At 35.7% G+C, this 27,461-nt stretch overlaps 1 protein-coding gene across 8 annotated transcripts in view; it reads left to right on the forward strand.

Annotated features, from left to right (window-relative positions):
* The first annotated feature begins 10,758 nt into the window (after positions 1–10,758).
* Positions 10,759–27,461, forward strand: part of LOC131153538 (probable inactive histone-lysine N-methyltransferase SUVR2) — a 91,692-nt gene continuing 74,989 nt past the window's right edge. For 2 of the 8 annotated variants that reach the window (XM_058105899.1, XM_058105902.1), the window contains exon 1: positions 10,781–11,140. In XM_058105899.1, coding sequence (XP_057961882.1) covers positions 10,952–11,140 — 189 coding nt within the window. In that variant the 5' untranslated portion in view covers positions 10,781–10,951. Of the gene's footprint in view, positions 11,141–23,863; positions 24,179–27,461 lie in introns of those variants that run through there. The other 6 variants (XM_058105898.1, XM_058105901.1, XM_058105900.1 and 3 more) reach the window with 5 other exon arrangements.

A 27,461-nucleotide genomic window follows, 5' to 3' on the forward strand; every position in this document is an offset into this window, starting at 1 on the left:
CGAGTGTTTCTTCCCTCAAGTTGGGCAAGCTGGAAAAGACTGCATACCCTGAAAACCACAATTCCCTGTCTCCTGCCTCTGATTCCTATAGTAGCCACCTCTCTTCCACAAACCCCTACTAGACCCCTGTTGGGAACCAGAAGGCGTGGATTTCTTCTTCTGTCTCTACTCCTTAGCCTCCAACCACTCTCCAACTTCCTTCATAGTTGCCCTGTCCACCAGCTCAGAAAATCTTGCAATTTCAGTATCGACACTTACTTATACAATTCTCTCCTTATACCTCTTTCAAAACGTCGTACCTTCTTCGTCTCATCTAGAATAATGTACGGGGCGAAGCGAGATAACTCAATGAACCTCGTCGCACACTGCTGTACTGTCTGCTGTCTCTGCTTCAAATTCAGGAACTCCTCTATCTTAGCTTCCCTGGATGAGGTTGGAAAATACCTATAAAAAAATATCTCCTTAAATCGCTCTCATGTCATCTCTATAGGCACTGTCCTTTGCTGCTCTAGAAGTTTCACTACCGTCCACCATCTTTCGACCTCTCCAATTAGTTTATACGTAGCGAACAGCACCCTCTGCTCCTCAGTACACTGCAACACTGCAAATACTTTTTCAATTTTTTGCACCCAGTTTTCAACGACTACATGATCAGTTCCTCCTGAGAAAGCTAGAGGATTCATCTTAATGAACTTCTCAATTGAATTTCCGTGACCTACAAATGGACCACCTTACTGTCTAGAGTTCCCTGCAATTTCAACCATCATTTGATGTGCCACGCTATGCAGTACTGCATCTGAATCATCACCTGCAGCACCTGAGGGCCCAACACCCTCATTACGACTTCCATGGGCGCTACTACCTCCAGGGTCCATCCTGAAAAGACAATAAACTTAACTTAAGACCCTACTACCATAACATATCATATAACTAGTATATTATATCCTTAACTAATCCATCACCCCCGATCTTAATTCAAGGTTCAATCATGCAACCTAGATACCCAACCCGACAATAGTTTATCATTACTTTCCTGAAATCGTCATCCTAGGAAAAACACACAAACCATCACGGAAGTCCTGCATCTAGACTACAAACCAAACCTCAAATTCTCTTATCCTATACTCTGGTATTATTACTGCTGCATTCTAGAATCTACAGAACCTAACATCCTAGGCTCTGATACCAAATTGTAATGACCTGCTTAATTTACTATATAATCAACCATATTAATTATCATTAATTTAAACCATAATAATTCAACTCGAACCCATGGGTAACGGGTACACACCTATCATATACACTAGAAACTTAAGTAGCAGTAAATATAAATTTCATTTACCAAACCATAAAATACATTATACCAGAGTTACCTACATTCCATCATAACACTGTATATATAAAATTCCCAAAATCATCAAAAGATATATCTAGGATCTAATATCAAAAACCTACTGACCCTAGTTCAAATGACTCACCCTCCTAGTGGGGTGGTAAACACTGCCTCAACAGCAGCCTCGGTCCGCCGGTCTTTCTGGGTTCCCTGAAATGGTTTAAGCCAGGGTGAGACACCTCTCAGCAAGGGAAATAAACTAAATACAGTTGTATGACAACATGAATATTTAGGTGCAATAGTAAATATACAGTATATATTATATGCTTGAAAATATTGATAATATCATAACTATGTAAGCATTTAATTTCATAAATCTACTAAATCATATTGTATCTAACTATTCATAAAATCATCTGATATAACTAGTAATTCTGAAATTTTACCCAGGATGTATAGATAGCTGATATCATGTATTACCCCCCATGACGGGTTGTGCAGCCCGAAGGTGAGACCCGACAATGGCTGGCCAACCATTGTCGAGTCAAAAATGTCTGTAAGTACGATGGGCCCGCCACACCCTGGTCCAGATTTTCAGGTGGACGTTTACAACTCTACACTGAAAACCACATCGACTATCCATCTCCCACCCCCTCTACTAGTAGGGGTGGTTAGCACAAGTCTGAACTGAATTGAACTGTATAGCTACGATACTGTGCTCCTGATAACTGATATGAACTATCATCCGGGTTCTGATAACATATAATACATGATAATATACTGTTTAACGTAAATAGATTGATAGCATTTTCTGAATTCTGTAATAACATAAATAATTAGGGCCTTGCGCCGATTATATTCATAACTACGGTCTTGTGCCGAAAACATGCATAACTGCAACCTTGCGCCGGCTATCAATCACAGCCTTGCACCGAATATATCATACATACTGATCTGAGTAAATGTATTATTTATCATGTATTCTGAAATCATAATGTACTGCATTATCCTGTTATTTCTGAAAATCACTGAAACATGTTTTATCTGTAAAATTAACTTAACATAATACAATATGTGTAAAATAATATTCATGCCACACAATGCTAAATGAAATCATACATTCTGTTCTGAAATCATATTTCCTTATATTTCATACTAAAAAAATACATTCTTGTATAACAGCAGTATTTTCCCACATATACATTTTTCTCAATAATACTCATATATAATACATGCTTTTTGAACATAAATCTGCTACTAATAATAATAATTTTCATGAAAAATTACTGCTTTAGTTTACTCCCTTACTTGACTACTGAAAAGCCCCTACAGTGTCTAGTCCTACACCCGCAAGGTTCTCTCGTTCAATACCCTGAAAACAATATCTCCCTGAATAAAACTTCAGTATTTCTTCCAGTACTACATTTCTTACAACTGTAAGAAAGCCAAATATTGAATAAAAAGTCTTACCTTGAATTCGTGATGAAATCCAAGTTAACCCCACCAACGATCCACTCTAGCAGACTTGAAAAGAACTTTCTCAGGAGTGTCGTGGTGGCCTCGGATCGTCGAACCGGTAAGAATCCGGCCCAAAATCTTAGAGAGAAGGGGGAAGGGATGAATAGGAGAGAGAGAGAGAGAGAGAGAGAGAGAGAGAGAGAGAGAGAGAGAGAGAGAGAGAGAGAGAGAGAGAGAGAAGAGGGTTTTTGCGCGTAATTCTACAGAAAAATTTGAGTTTAGGCTATTTATACACCTGCACTCGTTGACGAGCCACGTCACTTGGTTGACGAGGCAATGAAGGAAATTTGTCGACGAATGGCTATTCCTCGTCGATGAAATTCAGAGCTTTAAAATAACCTCTAGGTATCTTCTCGTCGACGAGACACGTGTCCCTGTCGACGATCCCAATAGGCCTCTTCGTCAATGAACGTGCTGTGTTCGTCAACGAGACCCTGTTTAAATCTCAAGTTCAATTTCCTTCTCTCTCCTTTCCTTTATTATTTAATTATTATAATTATTCGGGTATCTACACTAGGATTCCACTAAAGCTCACTTCACTAACACCGAATACAACACCAGATCAAATTACCAGGGCTGACCTCAACCTTTATAACCGATCCTTATGGGCTAGATCAACACCCCCTCAAGCCACGCCTGGAATACAACAGATAATCAAATATAAATTTTTGTGTACAATAAATGTGCTTTTCCAAAAAGCTGATATGTACTAGTACAATCAATGCACTTCAATATGATAGGATTTATAAGCTCAATGAAGATTAAATGACTACTCTCAAGATAATGCAAATATAGAAATCAGAGTATAAGAGTGTATGTGTTGGGATCTTTGAATCAAGATAACAATATCAATCACAAAGTGTAGTATCAAAGATCTTAAGCACACAAGCAAATATTTTAAAAATGTTTTTCTAAAAAACCAACCACAAGAGATATTTGGATTTTAGTTTGTCTAAAATTTTTTTCACAAACAAACACAATACAAGCTCTCAAGTTTTGCGACAATAATGCAAGACTCACAAGCCCTAAAGAGTTTTCCCAAATAAGACTTATGAATAAAATTATAAGGGAAAACTCAAACTTACTCTCAATAAAAAATCAATATCAATCAGAGAAAAAGAGAGTGTAAGCTTATATGAATAATTTCTAGAAACTCTCACAAAAGATATCTTGCAATAGGAATGAGTAAGAGTGGGTTTTTGAAGGTTGTATGAAAGAAATAGGTATTTGAAATTTCAGAGAATATTTTGTTAATGATGTTTGCTAATAAGTGCTAATCAAACCAAATGAGAGAGTATATATAGACACTCCAAAATATATAATCGTTTAGGACTTAATGGGTATTTTTGAAAATGTTTAAAAAGGTTTAATTAAAAATAATTCAGTTTAACCACGTTTTACTGTGGTGAAAAGTTTGGCAACCCGAGAGGTTCGGTCAACCATATTGCCAGTTTGGTCGACCGTGGCGATTTGGAGCTAACAATATGCTCGACCGTCTCAAGGCGATTTTGAACCCCTTCGTGGGTTTGGTCGACCAAAATAAAGGACAGTTGGCTACTCATCAAGTTCGATTTACCGTGGCCAAAATGAACTACACATTTAGTCAGCCGAATAGTTGGAGTGTTAGACATGTGGTGATTCGGTCGACCGTAGAGGACACGTTCATTTCAGAACGGTCGACTGTGCGAAGCCAAAATGTTGACTTCTTTACCGTTCGGTCAACCATGGCATTTATACTGCCACAGGTTTGGTCAACCAAAGCTAAGCTTTTTCAGGTAACAATGGTTCGGTCGACCCAGAATAGTATAATTGTACTGGTTCGGTCGACCGGAGCCCTTTCAAAGTTAATTTTATGTCCTGATTTTTTACTAGAAGTCACCCCTATTCACATAGGTATAACTTTTGAGTTATAGAAGACTTTTCATGTGATGTTTAGGGACCTAAAGTCAATCTATGGTCATTGAGCTTATCTGTCTTATCATGCATGTAATGCATTAATTATTACACACCATATAAAATTACAGATCCAAAATAAATTAGATAGTAAATAAATGGTCTTCATTTCTCTATGGTTCTTTGGCCTTTTTGCTCTTCACATGCCAAAGTTGATGAGATCTTTGCATTCCTTATGACTTCCTTGCGTTCCTACCCTTAGTGCATGCAACAAATGATCCTGTTCAAAGAGCTTAGTGCATAGGTAAGAACTATTGGATTTGTCATAATCAAAAAGGGAAGGACTCATAGAGTCAACAACTTGTTCTTGTACTTAACATGTTTTACAAAGATAGGAAATACTAGGAACCACAAATAGGTTAATATCATCAAAACACATTAATTATGATTATGTAGCCCCCAAGGCTAACAGTAACTATACCCCTTACAATCTAAAGTGTCCAATGAAATCACATTCTTCCATAGATCAGGTAGATGCCTTACATCACATAATGTCCTTACCACACCATCATACATCTTGAATCTGATATCCCCCATTCCGACAACTTTGCAGGCCACATCGTTTCCCATTAGAATGGAACCAGAACTCACTAATCTGTAAGTGGTGAACCAGGCTTTGTTGGGTGTCATATGAAAAGAACATACCGATTCTAGGATTCAAGAATCCATGAGGCGTTCTGAACCCAATGAAACAAAAAGTATATCACAATCACTGCTCCATGAGTCTCATTATTTCACTACATTCTCAGATTTTGATGAACCCTCTTGAGTTTCTACATTCCCCTTCTTCCACTTCAGATACTCCGATTTTTTGTGCCCAATTTTTTTCGCACTTAAAACATTGAATGTCCTTCTTCTTCCTAGACTATAATTGAGTTTATTATTACTCAACCCGCTCAAGGACTTACCTCTCTCACAATCCTGATTGCCCTTCGCCACGAGCCTTTCACCTTGTGAACTCTCATTATTGGCTCTCTTCCTCTGATAGAACCCTAACAATGCACTAGTGATATCCTTCAACTCCAGGATTTCTTTCCCCCATGTCAAAGTCGTAACCAAATTCTCGTATGTAGGAGACGTAGGTAAGGAATTCAGCAGCATCAATGCCTTGTCTTCATCCTCGAACTTCACATCAACCCATTTCAGATCTTTGATGATTTGATTGAATACATTGATGTGCTAATTAATGTGACAACTCGAATAATAATGGGATTTAAATAATAAATAGGAAGGGAAATGGAAACAGAAACAGAAGGAGGCAGTCGACTTCGTCGACGACATTGCACTTTGGAAGGAATAACTGAGGGAAATTATCAGAGCCTCATCGATGAACACAGGGGATTCGTCGACGAGAAGATACCGAGAGAGGGTTTTGGGAAAATCTGAAATTCGTTGACGAAGGTGCAGGTTCGTCGACGAACTTTCTACAGGACTCGTTGACGAGATGACGTGTCTCGTCAACGAATCCAGTCCTATAAATATCAAAAACTCGCATTTAAACTTCTTAATTAAGAAATCTCTCACTCTTTTTATCTCCCTTCGGTTCTTTCCTCTTCTCCCTTCAATTTCGGGCCGAATTTCCACCGGTTTGACAATTTGAAGCCACCACGACGCTCCTGGAGAAGTTCTCTACATATCTTCCGGAGCAGATCGTTTGTGGAACTCCGTTGAAAATCATCCTCGAGTTGAGGTAAGGATTTTTAAGCCAAATTTGGTCTTACAGTAGTTATAGGAAATGATATACACGTGAAAATACTGAAGTTTAGTACTGAGAGTTTTCATTTTCAGGGTATTGAGTAGGAAATCCGACGGGTGTTAGACCAGGATATTGTAGGGGTTTTCTTAGTAGCCAGGTAAGGGAATAAACTAAAGCAGTTATTTTTCACGCAAATTACTATTATTTATGAGTAAATTGATTTTCTGAAAAATATGTACGATATTTGAATATTATGGAATAAATGCATATTTGGGAAAATACTGCTGTTGTACGGAAATTATAATTTTAGAATGAAATGTATGATTTACCCAACTTTGTGTGGCATGAATGTTATTTTCATGAAAAGTATTATGATATGGAAGATTTTACGAGTAAAACATGTTTTTAGGTATTATGAAAAGATACATTATGTTATGATGACTTTGACAAATACATGATAATTGATTTATTTTTAGAATGTATATACCTAAAATGATTTCGGCGCGAGGCCATGTATATATGAAATGTTCAGCGCGAGGCCGTATTTATAAAATGTTCGGTGCAAGGCCGTATATATGGAATGATTTTCGGCACGAGGCCGTATTTATGAAATGATGAAAAATGCTATAATATCATGTATTATATGTTATCAGAACCCGGGTATTAGTTTAGTTCAGTTCAGGAGCACGGTACCTTAGCTTATAGATCAGATATCTATGATCAGATTAGTGTTAACCACCTCATGAGGGGGTGGGAGATGGATAGTTGATGTGGCTTTCAGTAGAGTGTGGACGTCCACCTAGCAGTCTGGACCAGGGTGTGGCGGCCCATCGTACTTACAGACAATTTTGACTCATCAGTGGTGGACCAGCCATTGTCGGGTCCCGCCTTCAGGTTGCACAACCCGTCATAGAGGGTAATACATGACATCAGCTAGCTATTCATCCTGGGTATGTTTTCAGTATTATCAGATATAATAAACAATTTGTGAATGATATGAGTTACTAGAAAAAAAATATGAAAGTATATGATGATTCAGTATGTTATGACAAATGTTTACATTATATATTCATGTTATCACACAGCTGTATTTAGTTTATTTTCCCTTATTGAGAAGTATCTCACCTCAGAACCTAATTAATTTTTCAAGAGACCCTGAGAGACTGGCAGGTTGTGGCCGCCGTTGAGTGAGTTGAGCTTCCCTGCTAGAAGGGTAAGCTTTGATCTAGGATCAGGAGATTTTTGTTGTAAGATTCTAGATCTATTTTGATGTTTTGGAGATTGTATTCAAATACTGTATTTTGGGAATATAGTAGACTCTGGTATTATGTAATTAATGGTTTGATGGATGTAAATTATTTTTACTGCTGCTTAGGTTTTTGTTGTTTATGTCAGGCTATCCCCGCTACCCACGGGTTCGGGTTGATGTTATTATTATTTATGTTTATTATGTGATGAGTTAAGTAGGTCGTTACAATTAAAGTTTGAACCCTCTACCATCTTAAGCTTGTAAAGTCTTTGCTTAAGATACAACTTGTTCGATAAAGACTTTGACAAGACTTTGACATATATCAGCTCTCCAGTTTTAGCCAAATTGCTACTAGTGATTTCTCATCCACGACGTGATACATCACGTCATCGGCCAAACAAAGTCTAATAGTAGACACAACCTTCACTTCCAACTCGTGTCGTCTATGCCTTCCGACTTCTTTTTGTATAATGCCTTCACCATACCTTACTGCACCAACACGTCCTTAACCCTCCTTTGTCAAAGTCTAAAATTTCTTGTTACATCAAACTTAACAACCTCGAACTTTGCAGAAGAAATCCTAGTCATTGCAACCAATAGCTTTGATACCAATTGTTGATACAAATGCGCAGCAAAAACCTCGCAACTCAAAACAATCTAGAACAAGTAATGCAAGCACTCAACGATGAATATATGGAAATTAAAAATCAACCACAATGAGAATAATGGAAAGCAATAAAATCAAAAAAACAAGAAATTACGTGGTTTGGAAAATTGCCTATGTCCATGGGAGCAAGTGGCTGATTTTCACTATCTCATCAAACAATAGTTACAAATATAGTTTATATACTAACCCTATGCGTACAGAAGACTTAGACTACATCTAAAATACTCTTGTAACAATCCCCGGAGGAAAATCCTACGAAATTTCCCAATCTACCGATATCCCGATTCAAAATCTGTAATTTGCGCCGAACAAAACCGTCGATGATTTTAGGCAAACCGATGACGGAAAAATACCGAGAGCTGAATCTTGCAGATGACTGAAATCGTCGACAGTTAACCACCGAAAGTAAACCAGCAACACAACTGTCAACGGTTTTCTTCATACAGCCTCATTCCTAGTTCTTTGCATCACTATGCTTCCTCCGCACATATGTTCCACTCAAATATGAGCCACATATCCAACATTAATAATTTTAGGTTTTTCATTAGCTTATGATTTGAGAAACCTTTTTTTGGGGGTTTATTGATTTACTTTTTCATCGATGACTATTTTGTGTGAATTCCATAAATTATTGGGTTAGGTTGTAACCTCTTGTGCTTGATAAATCATGTTTGCATGAGGGTCATAGTGCTCCTAATATTGACCATGAAACCTATTAAGCTACTAAAGTTCTTTTGTTGTTATAAATAGTTTATTTAATTTTTTGGGTTTAAATTCCTCTTTATTTCATATGTAAATGTGAAATGGGAACTTAGGTAATGTTTTTTTTTTTTCGTTGTTGCTAATTTCATGTAATTATATACGTCTATTCAATTATTATGGTATGTGACAAGTGAGTGTTGACCTCCACTACTTAACGTTTGGTTAATATGCACCACTTATGGTGCAAAAATTTATCCATAGTTTAAGCTTTTCATTCACCAAAATATAAAAAAAAAAAAAAAAAAAATCAGCTACAAAAAATTAGATACAATATCTATAATATTTTTTTTATAATGTTTTTAACCTTTTATTTCTACATCTTTTTCCTGATTTATTAGAAAAATCATTATGTTAAATGCAAGATGGCTCTAGAAACCAAAATATTTCAGAATCACATTGATAAGAAGAATCTAACCCTTGTACTTTAAAAACAAAACAAAAAAAAAACCCTAGACACCTCAACCTTTATCAAAAAATAAAAAAAAATGTTATTTGTTACAAAATATTAAGTTAAGTTTTGGCATGATTTTGATTTGTTAATTATTATATTTATTATTCATAAATAGTTCAATAATTATTAGTAGTTACAAAAATTATTAATTCAATTAGTATTATTTGTTATAGATATATCAATTTAATTATTATTAGCGGTTATAAAATTAAATTATTAATTTGTGTAGAGGTTTCAAAATATAAATAATTTTATTTTTGGGTTGAAAATATTAATCATTTGATTTATCGTCTCATAATTTAATTCATTATTAGCAACAATTATATAAATACTTTATTCATTCATTAATAATATAAACTAAAAAAATTAAATTACAATTTTAGGCTGTAAAATAATTTAGTTAAATTTTTTTTCATGATTACTGAAAAATTATTAATGCAATTATTATCAGAGATTATGAAAAATATTAATTCAACTATAAAGATTACTTATGTTTCCGATGTAAAGAATAACGCACAAAATTATAAAGTGGTTCTATAGGATAATTTTACTAGAGAAGCATAGTAGAAAATTGTTAAATTTAACTCGAATATTTTCTTATCCCTTATAGTTAATTACTTATTTTGTCATACTTTGTTTAGATAGTAAGAAACAAAATCAAAAGGATAAAAAAAAAAAACCTAAAAATTAAATAATTTAAAGATTTTTACATAGTATTGTGAGTTTTAGTATTTCCTTTAAAATTTACTATTCCATTGTCAACATTATTTTACTTGATTACAATATAGGGATATTTTGACTTTGGTACTAAATTATTAAATAAACTCCACAAAATTTTGTACTAAAATTTTTATAACATGTACTTGGTAACATGACTTAAATTAGGATGATAAAACGGGTTCACGGGCTGAGTTAAGACGGGTCATAAATAGATCGGGGTTAAACAGGTTCAGATATGGATTAATCTATTTATTAACGGGTCGTTACTATGCAAACTTAAACCACCCGCTTATTAAACGGGTCATAATAAGTTTATTCTTTAAAAAATATAATTTATTTATTTAAATTTTTACTTAATTTTTTTTAAATCATTCCTTATTTTATTTTTAAATCTTAAAAAAAACATAACATGTAAAAAAGAAGGAGAAGATATTTGCATTCTGACAGCGAGAGCCGAGAGGGAGGCTGAGATTGAGAGGGAGACAGACTGGGAGGGAGAGAGAGACTGAGGGTGAGAGGGAGACGGAGAGGAGAGATCGAGACCAGATCTGATCAGCAGATCTGATACAGACGGCGACGACGAAGCAAGCGGGAGCTGCGAGATGGGCGAGATGGAGAGCTGCGACGGCGACGTCACGCCGACTGCGAGGCTGGGACTGCCGGAGTGCAAGAGCAAGAGCCGAGAGACGAGACCGCGAGAGGACCTGCAGGCTGCACAGGAGAGAGCAGCGGCGAGCCGGCGAGGGACGGAGAGGAGGGCGGCGCTGGTGCTGCCCGGGCACGGCTGCCAGGTTAGTTTCAATTTTTCAAATGCTTTCAGCAAATAAAAATATAAAATATAAAATATATATGTGTATATATATATATATATATATATATATATATTCGGGTGATCTGACCGGAACTTTAATAAACGGGTCGGGTCTGTGTTCATAGTTTATAAAACGGATCAGCTTACAGTGATCCAAACCCGATTTAAAAGGTCGGGTTACAATTTACTCATTGGTTTTTGTTTGTTTTGCCATCCCTAACTTAAACTGCATAATTGAACTTTATTTTTTGTCTTATTTTATTCTATCCTTTTGAAGTCTTTCTCCTGCATAGCATGGGTTTTCCTAGTATTTAATTAATTGACAAATTATATTGTTCGCCTTCTTCTTAATGATTGTGTTGCAATTTTATAGGAATCAAAAAAGAAAAATAAATTTCAGGCAAACTCTTCTCATTACTTAATGCATAAAATGTTAATTGGTAAGTTATGTTGATCAATTTTTATCCAAAGAAATATAATCATAACTAGCAGTGATGTTGTCATAAATATATTTTTATTTTTAAGATTAAAATGTTGATAAAAAAGAATAAAGAAATAGAGTTTCTTGTAGCCTCTTTTATATCAATTGGCAAAAAATTCTATAGATATATAGAAAAATAGATAGGTTAATTAATTCAATTTTTGTTAGCAGCTATAAAATTCATTGATTCAATCATTGTCCTAGTCATTATTTGTGGTTTAAAAATTTAAAAGATTTTACTATTGTTTATTAGTGATTAGTAAATTTTTAATTTAATTGTAATTAATTGTTACAAAAATATAACTGCAAATGTAAGGAGAATTTTCCAAATACTAATCATTTTATTTATTATGTAATTTAAAAAATTCAAATTCTGAAATAGTCTAAATTTAATAACATTGGTAGCCCTAATCAAGACCCTCCTCTCTCTCTCTCTCTCTCTCTCTCTCTCTCTCTCTCTCTCTCACACACACACACACACACATACATCAAATGAAATCCTAACTTACCCCCACGGGCGTGGCGCGGCGGAAAGACATCAGTACGTAATGAGTATCGGGGGTTCAATTTCAGGTAGATACACTCACGGAGCCAGCGGTATCTGTGTATGGTGAGAATTTACTTTGTGAGTCAGCAGGGACCGTGGATGGTGAGAGTTCGTTCTGTGAGCCAGCGGAGATCGTGGATGGTGAGAGTTTTTTGTGAGTCAGTGGGAACCGTGGATGGTAATGAAGATGTGTCCCGGGTGTCGGATTGACCGAACATCTAACTGATACACGGAAGTTGTGTTCGCATTCCGGACTTTACCTGATTAGTGAGACCTCGGGGGAGGACGCTGATCTGCAAGTTTAGTGTCGCACCAGGGGGTCCGAAGGGCTTGTTGGTGGTTGAAGTTCTTATGTAATAAAAAAAAATTAAAATAAATAAAATCCCAACTTTGATTACTTATATTAAAAACAAATATTAAAATATTTGCTTGGATCTTAGTGTGATGCTTTACATCATCCTTAAGACATTTTTAGAAATATTCTTAATTATTCTTTCTAAATAATGTGTGCTTTAGCCTTCCCTGTTTGGGTTCAACTTTTTGAATATCCCATTTGGTAAAAAAATTTAAACTTTCTAAGTTTTTTGAGAAGCTCCTAAAGCTATGGGTTTGGGCTTAGTTTGCCTACTTTGTGACTTTTTTAAAAGGGCCTCTTAGAAAGAGATTGATAAAAATGATCTAATTGAGATTGACCCTTTTTTTCTTCCCAACTTCTCCTTTAAAAATAACATTTTTTTTTCAAGTTCATAAAAGACGATCTTTAGTTTTTTAAGATATGGATTTAAAGTTTTAAAAAAGTTAAAAGATAACTTTTTTGCTGATAAATTATTCTATTTTATTATTATCTTCAGTTTTTGTTTCAAATATTACAAAATTATTTATGTATTAATTTCATTTCCTAAAAAATATATCTATTTTAGTCATTCTAAATATATTTCGGACACCTTACAACTTTTTTACCAAATACTAAAATTTGATTTTTTTTATTTCTAATAATTCCTTTATTTTTTTTTCTTTTTTTTTTTTTTTAAATAATGGACCAAATTATTTTTTACAATATTCTCAATAAGCTCTTTTCTATCAATTTCTTTTTAAAAGTTTTTTCTCAAAAGTAGTAAGAGGTCAAATTTAGCCTAGCACCCTCTCGTGAAATAAGAGTTGCTAGAAAGAAAAAGTTCTCTTTAAATTATCGGTAAAAAAATTGTAAGATACTCAAAAGCAGTGATTTGAAAGGCGTAATTGAGGCGTGCCTTGAGGTGTTTTTGGTCTAAAATGCACCAAGGCGTTAGTGAAAATGCGTAAGTCCACAAAGGTGTACGCATTAGGCGTGAAGGTGTACGCCTCAAGCAAAACACTTGTCTTTTTATGCCTCAGATTCAAGGCGTACACCTTTTGGGATTACTGTTTTAAAACACATTTAAAAGGCTAGAATCCATAACGCACTGAAAGCCTGTCCTCCTTCTTTTTCCTGCAAAGCCTCTTCTCCTTTGCTCCCTTGACGAAGCATCTGCTCTCTCTTCAAACCTCGACGAAGCCTCTACTCTCTCTTCGAAACCTCAACAAGCCTCGACGAAACCTTTGCTCTCTCTTCGAAGCCTCGATGAAGCTTCTTGTTGTATTTGTGTGTGTGACTCTTATACTCGTTGGGGCTCATAAACAAAGGAAGAAGAAAAACATATGGATTCACTGGTGCTACTTAGCAGAGACTCATTGATGAGTTCCCTGTGCTCGTCGACGAGTAGATATTGAGAGCCCGAGAATTGTAGAAGTTCTGAGATACCGAGAATAGGAAATCAGAAACCCGAAGACTCGTCAACGAATGGACTTACTAGTCGACGAGTGGTCTTCTTTCTCTCGTCAACGAGCGCTTTGTTCTCGTTGACGAGTGCATTTGGGCTGCGGGAAAGAATTTAAATTTTGAACTGGAACGTTGAGACGGTTGAGTATTTGGAGGGAAGCCTCTGATGAGTTATTAAATATACTATTTTAAGTATATTTTAGTAAGAGAGAGGGTAAGAGAAGGAGAGAAGATCATTGTAATCAATTGTATTATGTATCTTTGATCTTCATAGTGAAACTCTTACCAATTGCTCTCGTGGATGTAGGTTTTGCCGAACCATGTAATTCTTGGTGTCATTGCATTTATTATTGCTTTCTTTATATTGCTATGGTTGTGGAATTATTCTGTTTCATCATTTAGATTGTTGCAAGTGTATGTTTGATCATTTACACAATATTGTTATTCCATTGTGCATTGTTTAAAAAGACGTTATTTCACGACAATTGGAAGCCTAGGGTGAAGTCTTCAGGTGTTACATCTACAACTGTATCGGGGTTGATGGTAGAAGTTGAAATTGCCATCGGCAAGTTCAAGCGGCATTGCTTGGACTTCGTGCATGTCTCCAAGTGTTAGAAATGCGACTGTCCCAACTGAGTGTTCCAAGTTCAAGGTGGAGTAGTTAGATATGTTTTTTAGGTTCTCCTAAAGGGTGTATAATCGCCAAGGTGGAAATTGTTGTATTTGTGTGTATAACTCTTATACTTGTTGGAGCTCATAAACAAAGGAAGAAGAAACGCATATGGATTCACTGGTGTTGCTCAGCAAAGACTCGTCGACGAGTCCCCTGTGCTCGTTGACGAGGAGATACCGAGAGCCCTAGAATTGCAGAAGTTCTAAGATATCGAGAACAGGAAATCAGAAACTCGAAGACTCGTCGAGGAGTGGACTCGCTAGTCAACGAGTGGTCTTCTTTATCTCGTCGATGAGTATCCTGTTTTCGTCGACAAGTGCATTTGGGCTGCGAGAAAGAATTTAAATTTTGAATTGGAATGTTGGGACAGTTGAGTGTTTGGAGGGAAGCCTCCGATGAGTTATTAAATATACCATTCTGAGTATATTTTAGTAAGAGAGAGGGTAAGAGAAGGAGAGAAGATCATTGTAATCAATTGTATTGTGTATCTTTGATCTTCATAGTAAAACTCTTACCGATTGCTCTCGTGGATGTAGACTTTGCCGAACCACGTAATTCCTGGTGTCATTGCCTTTATTATTGCTTTCTTTATGTTTCTATGGTTGTGGAATTATTCAGTATTCATTCTTTAGATTGTTGCAAGTGTATGTTTGATCCTTTACACAAAATTGTTATTCCATTGTGCATTGTTCGAAAAGGCATTATTTCACAACAATTGGAATCAGAGCGAAGTTGTAATGACCTCTGCATTGAAGGAATTCTTGGTGCAACAAGGTATGATGAAAGTTTTATACAAAATTCAACCAGATAGCATAGATGTAATGACTTGGAATGAATTGGGAGCAATCGTTTGTCTTTGTTTGGCTAATGACATGTTGTATCACATCATGGATAAGAATACTCCGACATTAGTTTGGCGAAAACGGGAATGTCGATATATGTCTAAGGGTTCGTCAAAATCTGTAAGTGTAGTGAAGGAAGATTTAAAATGTAGTGATGGAGATATGCTATGTGTTTCATCGGGTTCGGAGTGCCTTACAGGTAATTCTTGGATCTTAGATATTGGATTTTTTAATCCTAGAAAATGGTTTGACACCTACAAGTCAGTTTATACTGATTGTATTTTGATGGAAAATGATACTTTATGCAAAATATTTGTTTTTGGAAATGTCAAAATCAATGTATGATGGTATTGTAAAAACCATATGTGATGTAAAGCATGAACCAGGTCTAAGGAAGAATGTTATTTCATTGGGTACTTTAGACTTTAATGGTTATTGTTACAAATCTAAAAGTGGAGAAATGAAAGTATGTGAAGGTGACTCGATATTGATGAAAGGAGATAAAGTAGCGGGAAATATCTATGCACTATAGGATGTTACAGTTGTAGGTGGAGTTGCAACTATTGAATCCAAGTCAGATATTCCATGACATTTGTGGTTAGAGCATATGAGTGACTACATGTTTTTAGATGTTTGGGAACCAATGATGATAGCATCAAGGGATAAACATATGTATTTCGTGTGCTTATCACGAAGGGTATTGGTGTACTTCATGCAGTGGCTGAGGTGGATAATCAGACCGGGAGAAAGATTCTCAAGTCAAACATTGGGGCTAAGTACGCTGATTTTGTTCAAGGAGTGTTGTGAGCAGGGCAGATCATATGCAGGGCTTGCAGGGTACTTCTTGGTGAAGTCAGTGAGTATGACACGTTTCTTGTGTAATTGATCGCCAAAGGTATCGTTAGATGGGAAAGTTGTAGGTGAATTGTGGGTTGGTTTTGCGATAGACTACTTAGTTATGAGTGGATGTCCACTGGTGCACTATTCTAGTTATGGAGGATCTAGGCTTGGTGTGATGTTCGGACAATGCACTTTTCTGGGATATAAGAAATGTGGGTATAAGCTAGGTGATCCTGTGGCAAACAAAGAGGTGATCGAGGACATGACTTTTGTTGTTAAAGTCATGAGATAGTGTACTCAAGTAAATGAAGTGAAACAAATGCCAGAAAACTGTAGCAGTAACAATCATGTTATTTAGGTAGAGTTAGAGACTCAGGGCAGAAATGCGGGGAGTTCTATCTCGGTTCAACAGTATCACAGTGTGAATGAGCGTGTGGAGCTACAAACTTTGGGCAGAAATTACATTGGTCATATTGTATGAAGTTTTAGTTTGGGAGACCAGCAGAATCACGGTGAGTCAATGTATACTATCAAACCACCACTTAGGTATAAATTTAGTATTCTGGTGTTTTATGTATTCATTATTACTAGTAGTAAGGTTTCTACTATTTTTCATGTTGTAATGCATGACAAGGGAAAAAATAAAAGGATAAATTTTATGGCAAAGAAAATGGAGGTATTGTATATGTACTAGGCGTGTGAGTTGGTGAGATTTCCAGTGTGGAAGAGGGTGATAGGTTGTAGTGAAGTGATGTATCTGTTGTGTGTGAATAACATGTTATTTGCTGGAAATGCTTTAATTGTGGATAATCAGTTGGGAACTCTATTGAAAGTTTTTGACATGAATGTGTTGGGTACGACCAAGAAGGGTCTTGGTTTGCTGATTTGCATGGAAAAAACTGCAAGGAGATTAATGTTATCTTAGGGTGGTTTTGTAGACAGGGCTACAGGGAGGTTGGTGTTATCTTAGGATGACTTTGTGGACGGAACTGCAGGGAGATTTCGTTTGCCGTCTCAAGGGGGTTTTGTGGAGAATCAATATGGAATGTCTATCGCTCGATACTCAAGGATAGGCTGTGATGTCCGAGATATGTCAAAGATCTCTCGTGATTGTGCAATGAGGTGTTTCAGTAGGCAACATAGTGGATCATCAATTGTGAGATTTGTTGAAAACTATGCAGGATGCTTTGGTGATAGAAGACTTGCAGCAGTGTTTGTGTGTATTGTTGGGGGAAGGTCTTATTGGAAGCCTAGGGTGAAGTCTTCAGGTGTTACATCTACGACTGTATCGGGGTTGATGGTAGAAGTTGAAATTGCCATCGGCAAGTTCAAGCGGCGTTACTTGGACTTGGTGCATGTCTCTAAGTGTTAGAAAGGAGACTGTCCCAACCGAGCGTTCCAAGTTCAAGGTGGAGTAGTCAGATATGTTTTTTAGGTTTTCCTAAGGGGCGTATAATCGCCAAGGTAGAGATTGTTGTATTTGTGTGTGTGACTCTTATACTTGTTGGGGCTCATAAACAAAGGAAGAGGAAAAACATATGGATTTACTGGTGTTGCTGAGTAGATACTCGTCGACGAGTCCCTTGTGCTCGTCGACGAGTAGATACCGAGAGCCTGGGATTTGCAGAAGTTCTGAGATACCGAGAACAGGAAATTAGAGTCAACAAGTGGACTCGCTAGTCGATAAGTGGTCTTCTTTATCTCGTCGATGAGTACTTTGTTCTCGTTGACGAGTGCATCTGGGCTGCAAGAAAAAAATTAAATTTTGAATTGGAACGATGGGACGGTTGGGTATTTGGAGGGAAGCCTCCGATGGGTTATTAAATATACCATTCTGAGTATATTTTAGTAAGAGAGAGGGTAAGGGAAGGAGAGAAGATCATTGTAATAAATTGTATTGTGTATCTTTGATCTTCATAGTGAAACTCTTACCGATTGCTCCCGTGGATGTAGGCTTTGCCGAACCACGTAATTCCTGGTGTCATTGCCTTTATTATTGCTTTCTTTATGTTTCTATGGTTGTGGAATTATTCTGTATTCATCATTTAGATTGTTGCAAGTGTATGTTTGATCCTTTACACAATATTATTATTTTGCTGTGCATTGTTTGAAGAGGCGTTATTTCACAACACTTCTGCTCTCACTTTGACAAGTCAACGTTCCCTTCCAACTTTGATCTGCCTCCGACGACTCCTTTTGACGTATTTTTTCCCTTCAACGAACCCTTCGAAGTGGCCGTCTCTCTACAATGACCCTCTACAGTCTCTCACCTCTCTCCGCGACCCTCTCATTCTCTATGCCACTATTGGCTGCAACTAGCTTTTAGAAATTAGAATCTTGAGACATTTTTATTTTGACTTTTTCTTTGTTACTTAAAACTTAAAATTGGCCTATATGATATTTAAAAATTATATTTTTTATATTTTTCTTTATTATTTTAAATTTTTCATATTTTTTTTATTATATATAAATTGCTTTTATTTATTAATTATTTTAAAAAATATAATCCCAAAAATGCTTAAGCCTCAACGCCTTCAGACTTACACCTCGCCTCGTGAAGGGTAAAATGCCTCGCTTTACGCCTTCACCTTTTAAAACACTGCTTAAAAGTATTTAAATGATTAAAATAGATGTGTATTTTCAAAAAAATGTGATTAATGCATTGAATATTGCTATATTTGAAAAAAAAAATCTAATAATAATAATAGAATATAATAATTTGAGAAGAAAAAAGTTCACTTTTAGCTTTTTTGCGTAACCTTCCCCCCACCTTGCCCCCCTTTTTCTCTTTCAACTTCTCATTTTTAAAAATAAATATTAGGCATAGCGCATTTGATAAAAAATATTTCCAACTTTTAAAATAAAATTTTACCTTTTTTGGGAGTACATTTTAAAAGCTACTTTGGATTTGAAGATTTTAAAAACTAAAAACTAGTTTTTCCCCTATAAATCATTTTATTTTATTACTGAAATGCCCCGAACCCAAAAATTGGAAAATTCCCTCTCTCATTCTTCCTTGCCTTGTCCAATAGGCTGTTTGCAGGATAGGCTAGAAAACTAAACCTATCGCATGCTTATGACCCGATAACTAACTCGTTATAGGCAGTAACTGGAGAAGGAAGGGTAGGGTGAGTCATTCCTATCTATTCCTTGATTGCCCCCCCCCCCCCACCTTTACGTAACTTAATAGGGCTCAATTCCACCTTTTTCTCACTTCCCAATGGATCGGTAGACGGCCCCACTCCTCAGCTAATCAATGTCCCCTTGATTTTTTGGGAAAAGGAATCAGGGGTTTAGGGTACTACCTTTTATAAATATTTTACAGCAGAAGTAAATAAAACCTCAAATACATTTATACTAGAGTACTACATAACTTCATCACAACGGTATCTCCAATATCAAAATTGGCATCCTTGAAAATTTCAAAATATATAAACATCTCCAACTAATACTATGCTAGTATTTATTCTAAATTATTTTCTCTAATCTCGCCTACACGCTTGCTATGCCTGACTCTAGTATGCTCCTTAAAGCTATCTGTAAGGTGGAAAAATAATTGGGGTGAGATGATGCTAAGTGGAAAATATTATTATCAGTGTGTAGTTAAGATGAGATTTACAGTATCAAAATTCATTTAATAATTAATATTTATATCATAACTGTTGAAAACCGCATTTGAACAACTGTAAAACACACACACACACACACATACATACTTTCCTTTATACTTTTCCCATAAATCATCATTTAAGCCTATTAAACGGCTGTGTTCACATAAGTATATATGTATAAAAAAAACTCTTTTTGACTTATTAATTGTAAATCATGTTTATCCCCATGATTGGGTTGTGTGGTATGAAGACTGGACTTTAACTGGCTAACCGACCAAACTAAATTAAATATCATCATTAAGTGCTATTTTCCCTATTAAGTTCTGGTTCGACCTAGGTGTGCATTCGGGAGAAATCTACTACTCTATAAAATCACTCTGTAAACAGTGTGGGTGCACTCATAATCATTTGTAATTATAAGTTACAGTACTGAGTATCGTGATCGCCGAGTAATCAGAGTTTTTAAAACATACCATTATAATTTATGTAATAAAATAGTATTTCAAAAATTTCATCATTTTTCATTATAAAACATGTAATAAAATCTCATTATTATTCATTATAAAATATGTAATAAATATAATATCATAAAAATCTCATACTTGCTCATTTATGTAATAAAATAAGCTAACGTCACACGATTTGCGTGGTAATAATTATTTATTATGCTATAAATTACCTGAGAAAATTTATAATATTTTTTAACAAAATATACTCAGATATATTTAAATAAAAAACGGGTATGATCAAATTCACGTACTTTAATTTAACTCATATATATTTAAATAAAACAACGGATATGATCAAATCCACGTACTTTAATTTAACTTAGGTATATTTAATAAAAATTGATATAATCAAATTCACATACTTTAATTTAAATCAAGTATATTGGAATAAAAACGAGTATAATCAAATCCCCATACTTTAATTTAAATCAATAATATTAAATAAAAGATTGACATAATCTAACCCATTTACCCTGAACTCATCCTCTAACCGGTTGACAATGAACTTCTATATTTAGAAATGAGATTGGAAATAGTGGAAGAGTGAGAATTTTGAAGTAGATAAAAATTCTCCTTTCCCAACAAAATTCTTCTCTCACTTTTCCTTCAACTACTCATTTGAAATTTTCTATGAAAAATGAATCGAGAACTCCTTTATTTATAGATGATTGGGGAGGGGTAAAATTGTAATTTTGTAAAGAGATTACTTAATAGTTAAGAAAGAGAGAAACTTACAAGAGAAGAAAAGAGGAGGGGTATTATTGTAATTTTATAAGGAGAATACTTCAAGGTTAAGAAAGAGGAAAACTTACGAGAGAAGAAAAGGTCAGGGGCAATATTTTAATTCAGGAGGAGGAAGAAAAATTGAATTTGAACTCTCCATAATTAATTAAGAGGAAGAAGAGTTCAAAATTTGAACTCTTATATATTATTAAGAGGAAGAAGCGAACTCTTATATTATTATATACACATATATTATTATTTTATTATTATATATTTATTTTTTTAATTTATATTATTATCTTGCTCCTACTTATATAACATATATACATATTATTTTATTATTTAATGTACATATTATTTAGGAAGAAAGTGTAAATGGAAGCAGGAATGAGCTTCCTAATATTATATATCATATTATCTTATCTTACTCAACTCATGTATATATATTTTTAGGATCATTGCAATTACTGTTTATAGTTTCATCAAAATGTTGCAAAACTATCAATGCATTAATTATGAATTCAAAAAAAAATTATATATATATCTATTTTAGTCATTTTAAGTAGTTTTAGGTACCTTATAACTTCTTTACCAAACACTCAAAACAAATTTTTTTTTTCTAACAACTCTTTTTTTTTTTTTAAGAGGAGCCAAACACTTTTACTGGAAATCTCAATCAATTCCTTTTCATTAGTTTTTTTTTTTTTAAGTTTTCGATAAAAAGTAAAAGGAGGGCCAAATTAAGCATTAAAAGATTTTATAAAGCTTATCAAAAAAGTGAAAAGTTATCCTTTCAAAATTTTAAAAAGCTATTAACCAAACGTATTATATCAAACTTTACTTTTAAAAATGAGAAGTAGAGGGAAAAATGGTGGACAAACTCATCCTCGAAACTTTTAAGAGCTAAAAGCTGTAAATAACACAAAGATTTGCTTAGAAGAAACAGTTGAAGAGACAACACAAAGTTTTATTCCAACAATCAAATTTACAACAACCTATCCAACCATGCGCTCAGTAGATGAAACAAGTACATAATAGAAGATGACACATCTCGTAGTTGAGGTTGTATACTTAGTTTCGATGGAAGGGGGGGGGGGGGTTCATATTTATAGCCTTTGACTTGTGGCAAGATCACATGGACGACTCACCTACCATGGTAGATGGCCGTCCTTCACTAACCGTGGCCGCCGTTCACACTAGTGGCTGTCATTCACCAACCGTGGCCGTCGTTCACATAGGTGGCCGTCATTCACCAATTGACTTGTGGCAAGATCACATGGACGACTCACCTACCATGGTAGATGGCCATCCTTCACTAACCGTGGTCGCCGTTCACACTAGTGGCTGTCATTCACCAACCGTGGCCGCGGTTCACATAGGTGACCGTCATTTACCAATCGTGGCCTGCCATTTACATTATATAGGTCATACCGTAATGTCGGTAAGTGTGCCTATCAACTTGTGGTAGGTGAGCATTGCATACACACATACCAACAAAAGCTATGTTTTTTCTTTCTCAACAAATTAATTATTATATTCCATTATGATCATTATTTCTTAAAATATTATACAACTACCAATGCATTACTTACATTTTTAAAAAATAATATTCATTTTAATTATTTAAAATATTTCCAAACACTTTACAACATTTATACCAAATATTAGAATTTGATTTTTCTATCTAATAGCTCTTGTTTTACAGGAGTCAAACAATTTTTACCATAATTTCACTCAGTTCCTTTCGTTATTACTTTTTTCTTAAAAGTTTAATTTCAAAAACAATGACGACATCATAATTTCACTGTTTATAGAAATAAATATTTGCAGTAATTTTTATACTATTTTTTAACAAAATTTTACTAGAAAGATGCAATGTTAATTGCTATTAATTAGGGCCTAATAAAAAAGATTGATGTCCCTAAAAAACTATTAACTTTTTTAGTGATTACCCTTTATAGAAAGTTCTCTACTGCAATTTAAATTATTTTTAAATTTTAAGAATCTCCTAAAAAGCTACTTTTGTGATAGCTGTCTATAATAACTGTCCATAATTTTTTTTACATAATTTTAATTTTTAAATTTATTAAGATCATGTTTAATTTGTGATATGTTTATTTTAAGAAATAAAATAAAATAATTATTTTATCGCGGTATAAATATTTAAAGCTTTAAAAAAGAAGACGCATTGTGATCATAAGGTAAATGAATTTATGAGTTTAAATAGAGAAGGAATGAAAATTAAAATAAATTGTGGAATGAAAATTAAAACCAAAATATGAATAAAATAATATAAAAAAATACAATTAAAAAAAAAAAACCATTACAGTAAAAAATAAAAAAGAAAATTTCAAAATTTTAACTTCATCTTTTGGAAGCAAAATCGAGTTGATCTCACATTCCCCAAACGATCTGCGAGGTTGATTCCGTTCTCTTTTCACTTTTGGCATCTTCCCGGTTCCCCGCTTCATTCCGATGGAGTACTGATCCTATGCACTCAACCCCACAGCTGGTGACTCCCTGTACAATCGCTCAGCTACAAATCAGCAGAAGTCAAAGCACAATTTCATCGTTAAACCAATTGTTTGCTGCCACGACTGCATTGTAGTCCAACTTAACATGCTGCCGCCGCGCCTAATACCTGCCCCTCCCATTTCGTACTCTTCTACTTTGCACCTCAATTAAACAGGCCTCGCTCTGCGTGCTCTCTCTCTGCACCGCGCGCGGTCGCTCTCTCAGTGTATCCTGCAAATCCCTGCACCGTGTCAGTTTTCCGCACCAATCGTCGTACCAGTCTCTGCGCCTTCCTCCGCTTCGTTATTTTCTCGCGCTCGCTTGTTGGCAGAAAAATCTTCCGCAACGCGAGATTCGTTTTTCCTTGCTTCCCAATCAACATTCCCTACAAACCGCCTCCAGCTGTCCCTTGCATTGTGCTCTGCTTTTAGCTTCTTCCGTATAATTCGTAGCAGAGGCCTCAACGCATTTGTTGTACTGGTAAGCTAGCTTCCGAGACCCTCTTGAACTCGGTTTACCTTTCGTAGCGTGCGTGTGTTTTTTTTTTTTCGTTCATCTGTTAAACACTTTGCTCTTGAGATGAATGACAGTGACACAATGACCTTGTATCTAGCTATGTTTTTCGGCATGTGTAATGTATATTTAGCTATGGATGTAGGTTTGCGTATATATGTGCTTGCTAGAAAGCTAGTCCATTGGATGTTTTTACCCACTTGATTTCTGCAGTCTTCTAAATTCGGGCCACATACTAAAGTGAGCAATGTTTGGATCGAGCAATTAACAGTAGTGGATCAACTTAAGGCTAGTTCCTTTCAAGGTTATGGCTTTTGTTTGATGCATGATTCTCAATCTGATAAATAGCGATGGTTGTTTGTAGAGGAGGATGCCTAGTAAATTAAGTCTCTATCCTCACCTAACAGGCTGTCACGGTCTTACATGTACTAGTGAGATTTTGGGCTTATAAGAATGGTTTGGGCTCCAACTAAGTGAGATTTTCCTTTTATAGGACAAACTCATGAGAATAGTGGACCAAAGTAGACAATACTTCACCGGAGTTGAGCCCAACACCATTACATTTGGTATCAGAGCCACCTTGGGGGTATTGTCATGTGAGTGGATCTGTCCTCGTGTACTATCATATGAGTGGATTCTATATAGAGATGAAGCCACTTTGACGAGGATGTTAGAGATCAGATAAGAGAGTCTGTCACAATCTCAAATTAGATGTGTACTAGGAAGATCACGCTGATGAGAACGTCATAAATCGAACGGGAGAGCCTGTCACGGCTGCACATTGGATGTGTACGAAGAAAATTACCCTGACAATGATATGAGAGATTGGATGGGAGAGCTTGTCACGGTCCCACATCAAATGTGGATTAGGGAGATTTTGGGCTTATAAGGAGGGTTTGGCTCCAACTAAGTGAAACACCTTTTATAGGGCAAACCCGTGAGGCCAGTGGACCAAAGTAGACAATACCTCACCGGAGTTGGATCCAGGAACGTCACACAAGCTTATGAAGCTTTGGGTGAATTAATTTTCTCTTTAACATGGTATTAGTGTGTCTATAATCAAAAGGTCTTGAGCTCGAACTTCTCTCCATTCCCATTTTTCAAACTATAGGGTTGGATGTTAGAGGTCTTAAGGTGGGTAAGGAGGAGGTTGTAATGTCTCATTTGCAGTTTGCTAATGAAACCATTATTTTTTTAGAGAGGCCGATTGACCTTAATCGTGAGAGCGTTTGGAGCTAAATCCCTATTATGGTGTGGTATTTTTAGAGTGGCCTTTGACATATTTAGGAGTTCTATTCTTGTCACTAGTTTCTTGGGATCCGGTGGTGACCAAGGTAGCAGTGTTTGGATGGTTGAAAAGGAACTTTGTTCTCTTTAGGTGGTAGAATTATACCCAATACAGCTTAGCAATTTTCCCATTCCTCTGTATTTTTCTCATCTCTTTCCAGGATTCCAAGAGGGTTAGCTTAAAAGCTTGAGAGGGTTATGAGCATAGTAGTCAAAGATGCAAGGCGTGAGGTGCACATTTATTAAAATTGTTTGTAAAATACCCTACATAATGGGTTCTTGATTGTAAACACATGAAGTACTAACGTTTGAATTTTAAAATATCAAAATACTCAATACTAGGTTATAAAAATAAAAATGAATACTATAACACAAATTTTCAATAATATGTGATGTTCATGCTGTAAGTTCCACAAAATAGTAGCAGAAATAAGCAGCACAGAAATTAAAAAAAAAAAAAAAGAGCGAAAGCAGCAGCAGTGCAGCTCTGTCTGGATGCCAGAAGTTCCAGATTGCAGAAGGTGTAATGCTGAGAAAAAAATGCTTCCAGGGGAAAAAAAAACAGCTCAGTTTCCAAATAAAACTGCAAAAAAAAAAAAAAAAGGAAAAAAAACATCAAAGAGATGGCAAAGAGCTGCACAATTCTGAAGAAGAAGAAGAAGAAGGAGAAGACTAAGGAGTGGCAGAGCAGAAATTTCAGGAAAGGAAACAGAAACTCCAAAAGAAAAAAAAAAGACAGTGAAGGTAAAACAATTAAAAAAAGGGGGGTATGCAGGATTGACTGTGAGCAGCACAGCAGGCCACAAGAAGAAGAAGAAAGAATTTGAGAGCAGCTGAGTATATATGTTGGGAAAAATGGCAGAAATTCCATAAAACAGCAAAAAAAAAAAAAAAAGAAAAAGAAAAAAAAGAGAGAAAACAGATGCCTGAGATTAAAAGAGAAGAAAAAATGGTCAGATCACCTCAACCCCTACAAGGTGCAAGCCTCATTGCCTCAGTACACCTTGTGCCTAGGTGCGCCTTTGATTACGACGGTTATAAGGGATTATCTTTGGTTAGCTGTAGGTGAGAGAAGGGATCATTTGGTTAAGTGAGAAGGAGTGTGTATGTTTAAGAAAGGAGGGTTGGGTCTTGCTAATTTTGAGTTAAAAAACACTTCCTTTTTGGCAAAATGGTTATGATGGTTTCCTTTGGAGGAAAATTCCCTTTGGCATAAAGTAAATAAGAAGTAAATTCTTATAACTATCTTATACAAGATAATTGGTGGATGCTAATTTGGCATGAGAGATTCTTGAGAGAGCCATTGGAAGTTGGAGACTTCATTTTTGGTTTTAGGATGATGTATGGGTGGGGTGAATTCTTTGTCTTGTCCCTTGGCTCGTTTGCATCTTCTTCTAGTTACAATGATGTGATTTCCACTTTTCTTATTCTTGAGAGGGATTAGAGGGTTGCCAAATCTCCAGTAGAAGTGATGGTAGAGTTTGAGCTTTGGATTTTGTCTCCACGAAAAGTGAATTTGATCCTATAGTCTTTTTCTTTGTTCAATAAATGTGGAGTAGAGTTAGTCGGCTCGGTGAAGTTTCGGGCTTCAATAGATAAGATTTAGAATGATTCCTCACACATATTTTTGGGGCCCAGTTGAATACTCAAGTATATGCTTATGTGGATGGCCGGTTGTGACAAGCTAAGCTTGTTTAGGGCATTATGCTTGCTTGTGACTGCTTGCCTTGTGTGCATGGAATGGGTAACTTTTAGACCCTTGAGTAGCTTATCATTGCCAAGGCACATAGAGTAGGCAAACCATGTTCCAAGGCAGCAGCTTGAGATGGCCCATCATGGGTTGTCTCAATAATTGTTGGTTGGTTAAACTATGTAACTGTAGGGGGAGCACATAGTAGTGAAGTTGCCTACTTGACGTGGTCAGGGATGGACATGGTTGGGGCCATACTCCCTTACAAGGTTG

This window comes from Malania oleifera, chromosome 4 (assembly GCF_029873635.1).
Source record: "Malania oleifera isolate guangnan ecotype guangnan chromosome 4, ASM2987363v1, whole genome shotgun sequence".
Lineage (NCBI taxonomy): Eukaryota > Viridiplantae > Streptophyta > Magnoliopsida > Santalales > Ximeniaceae > Malania > Malania oleifera.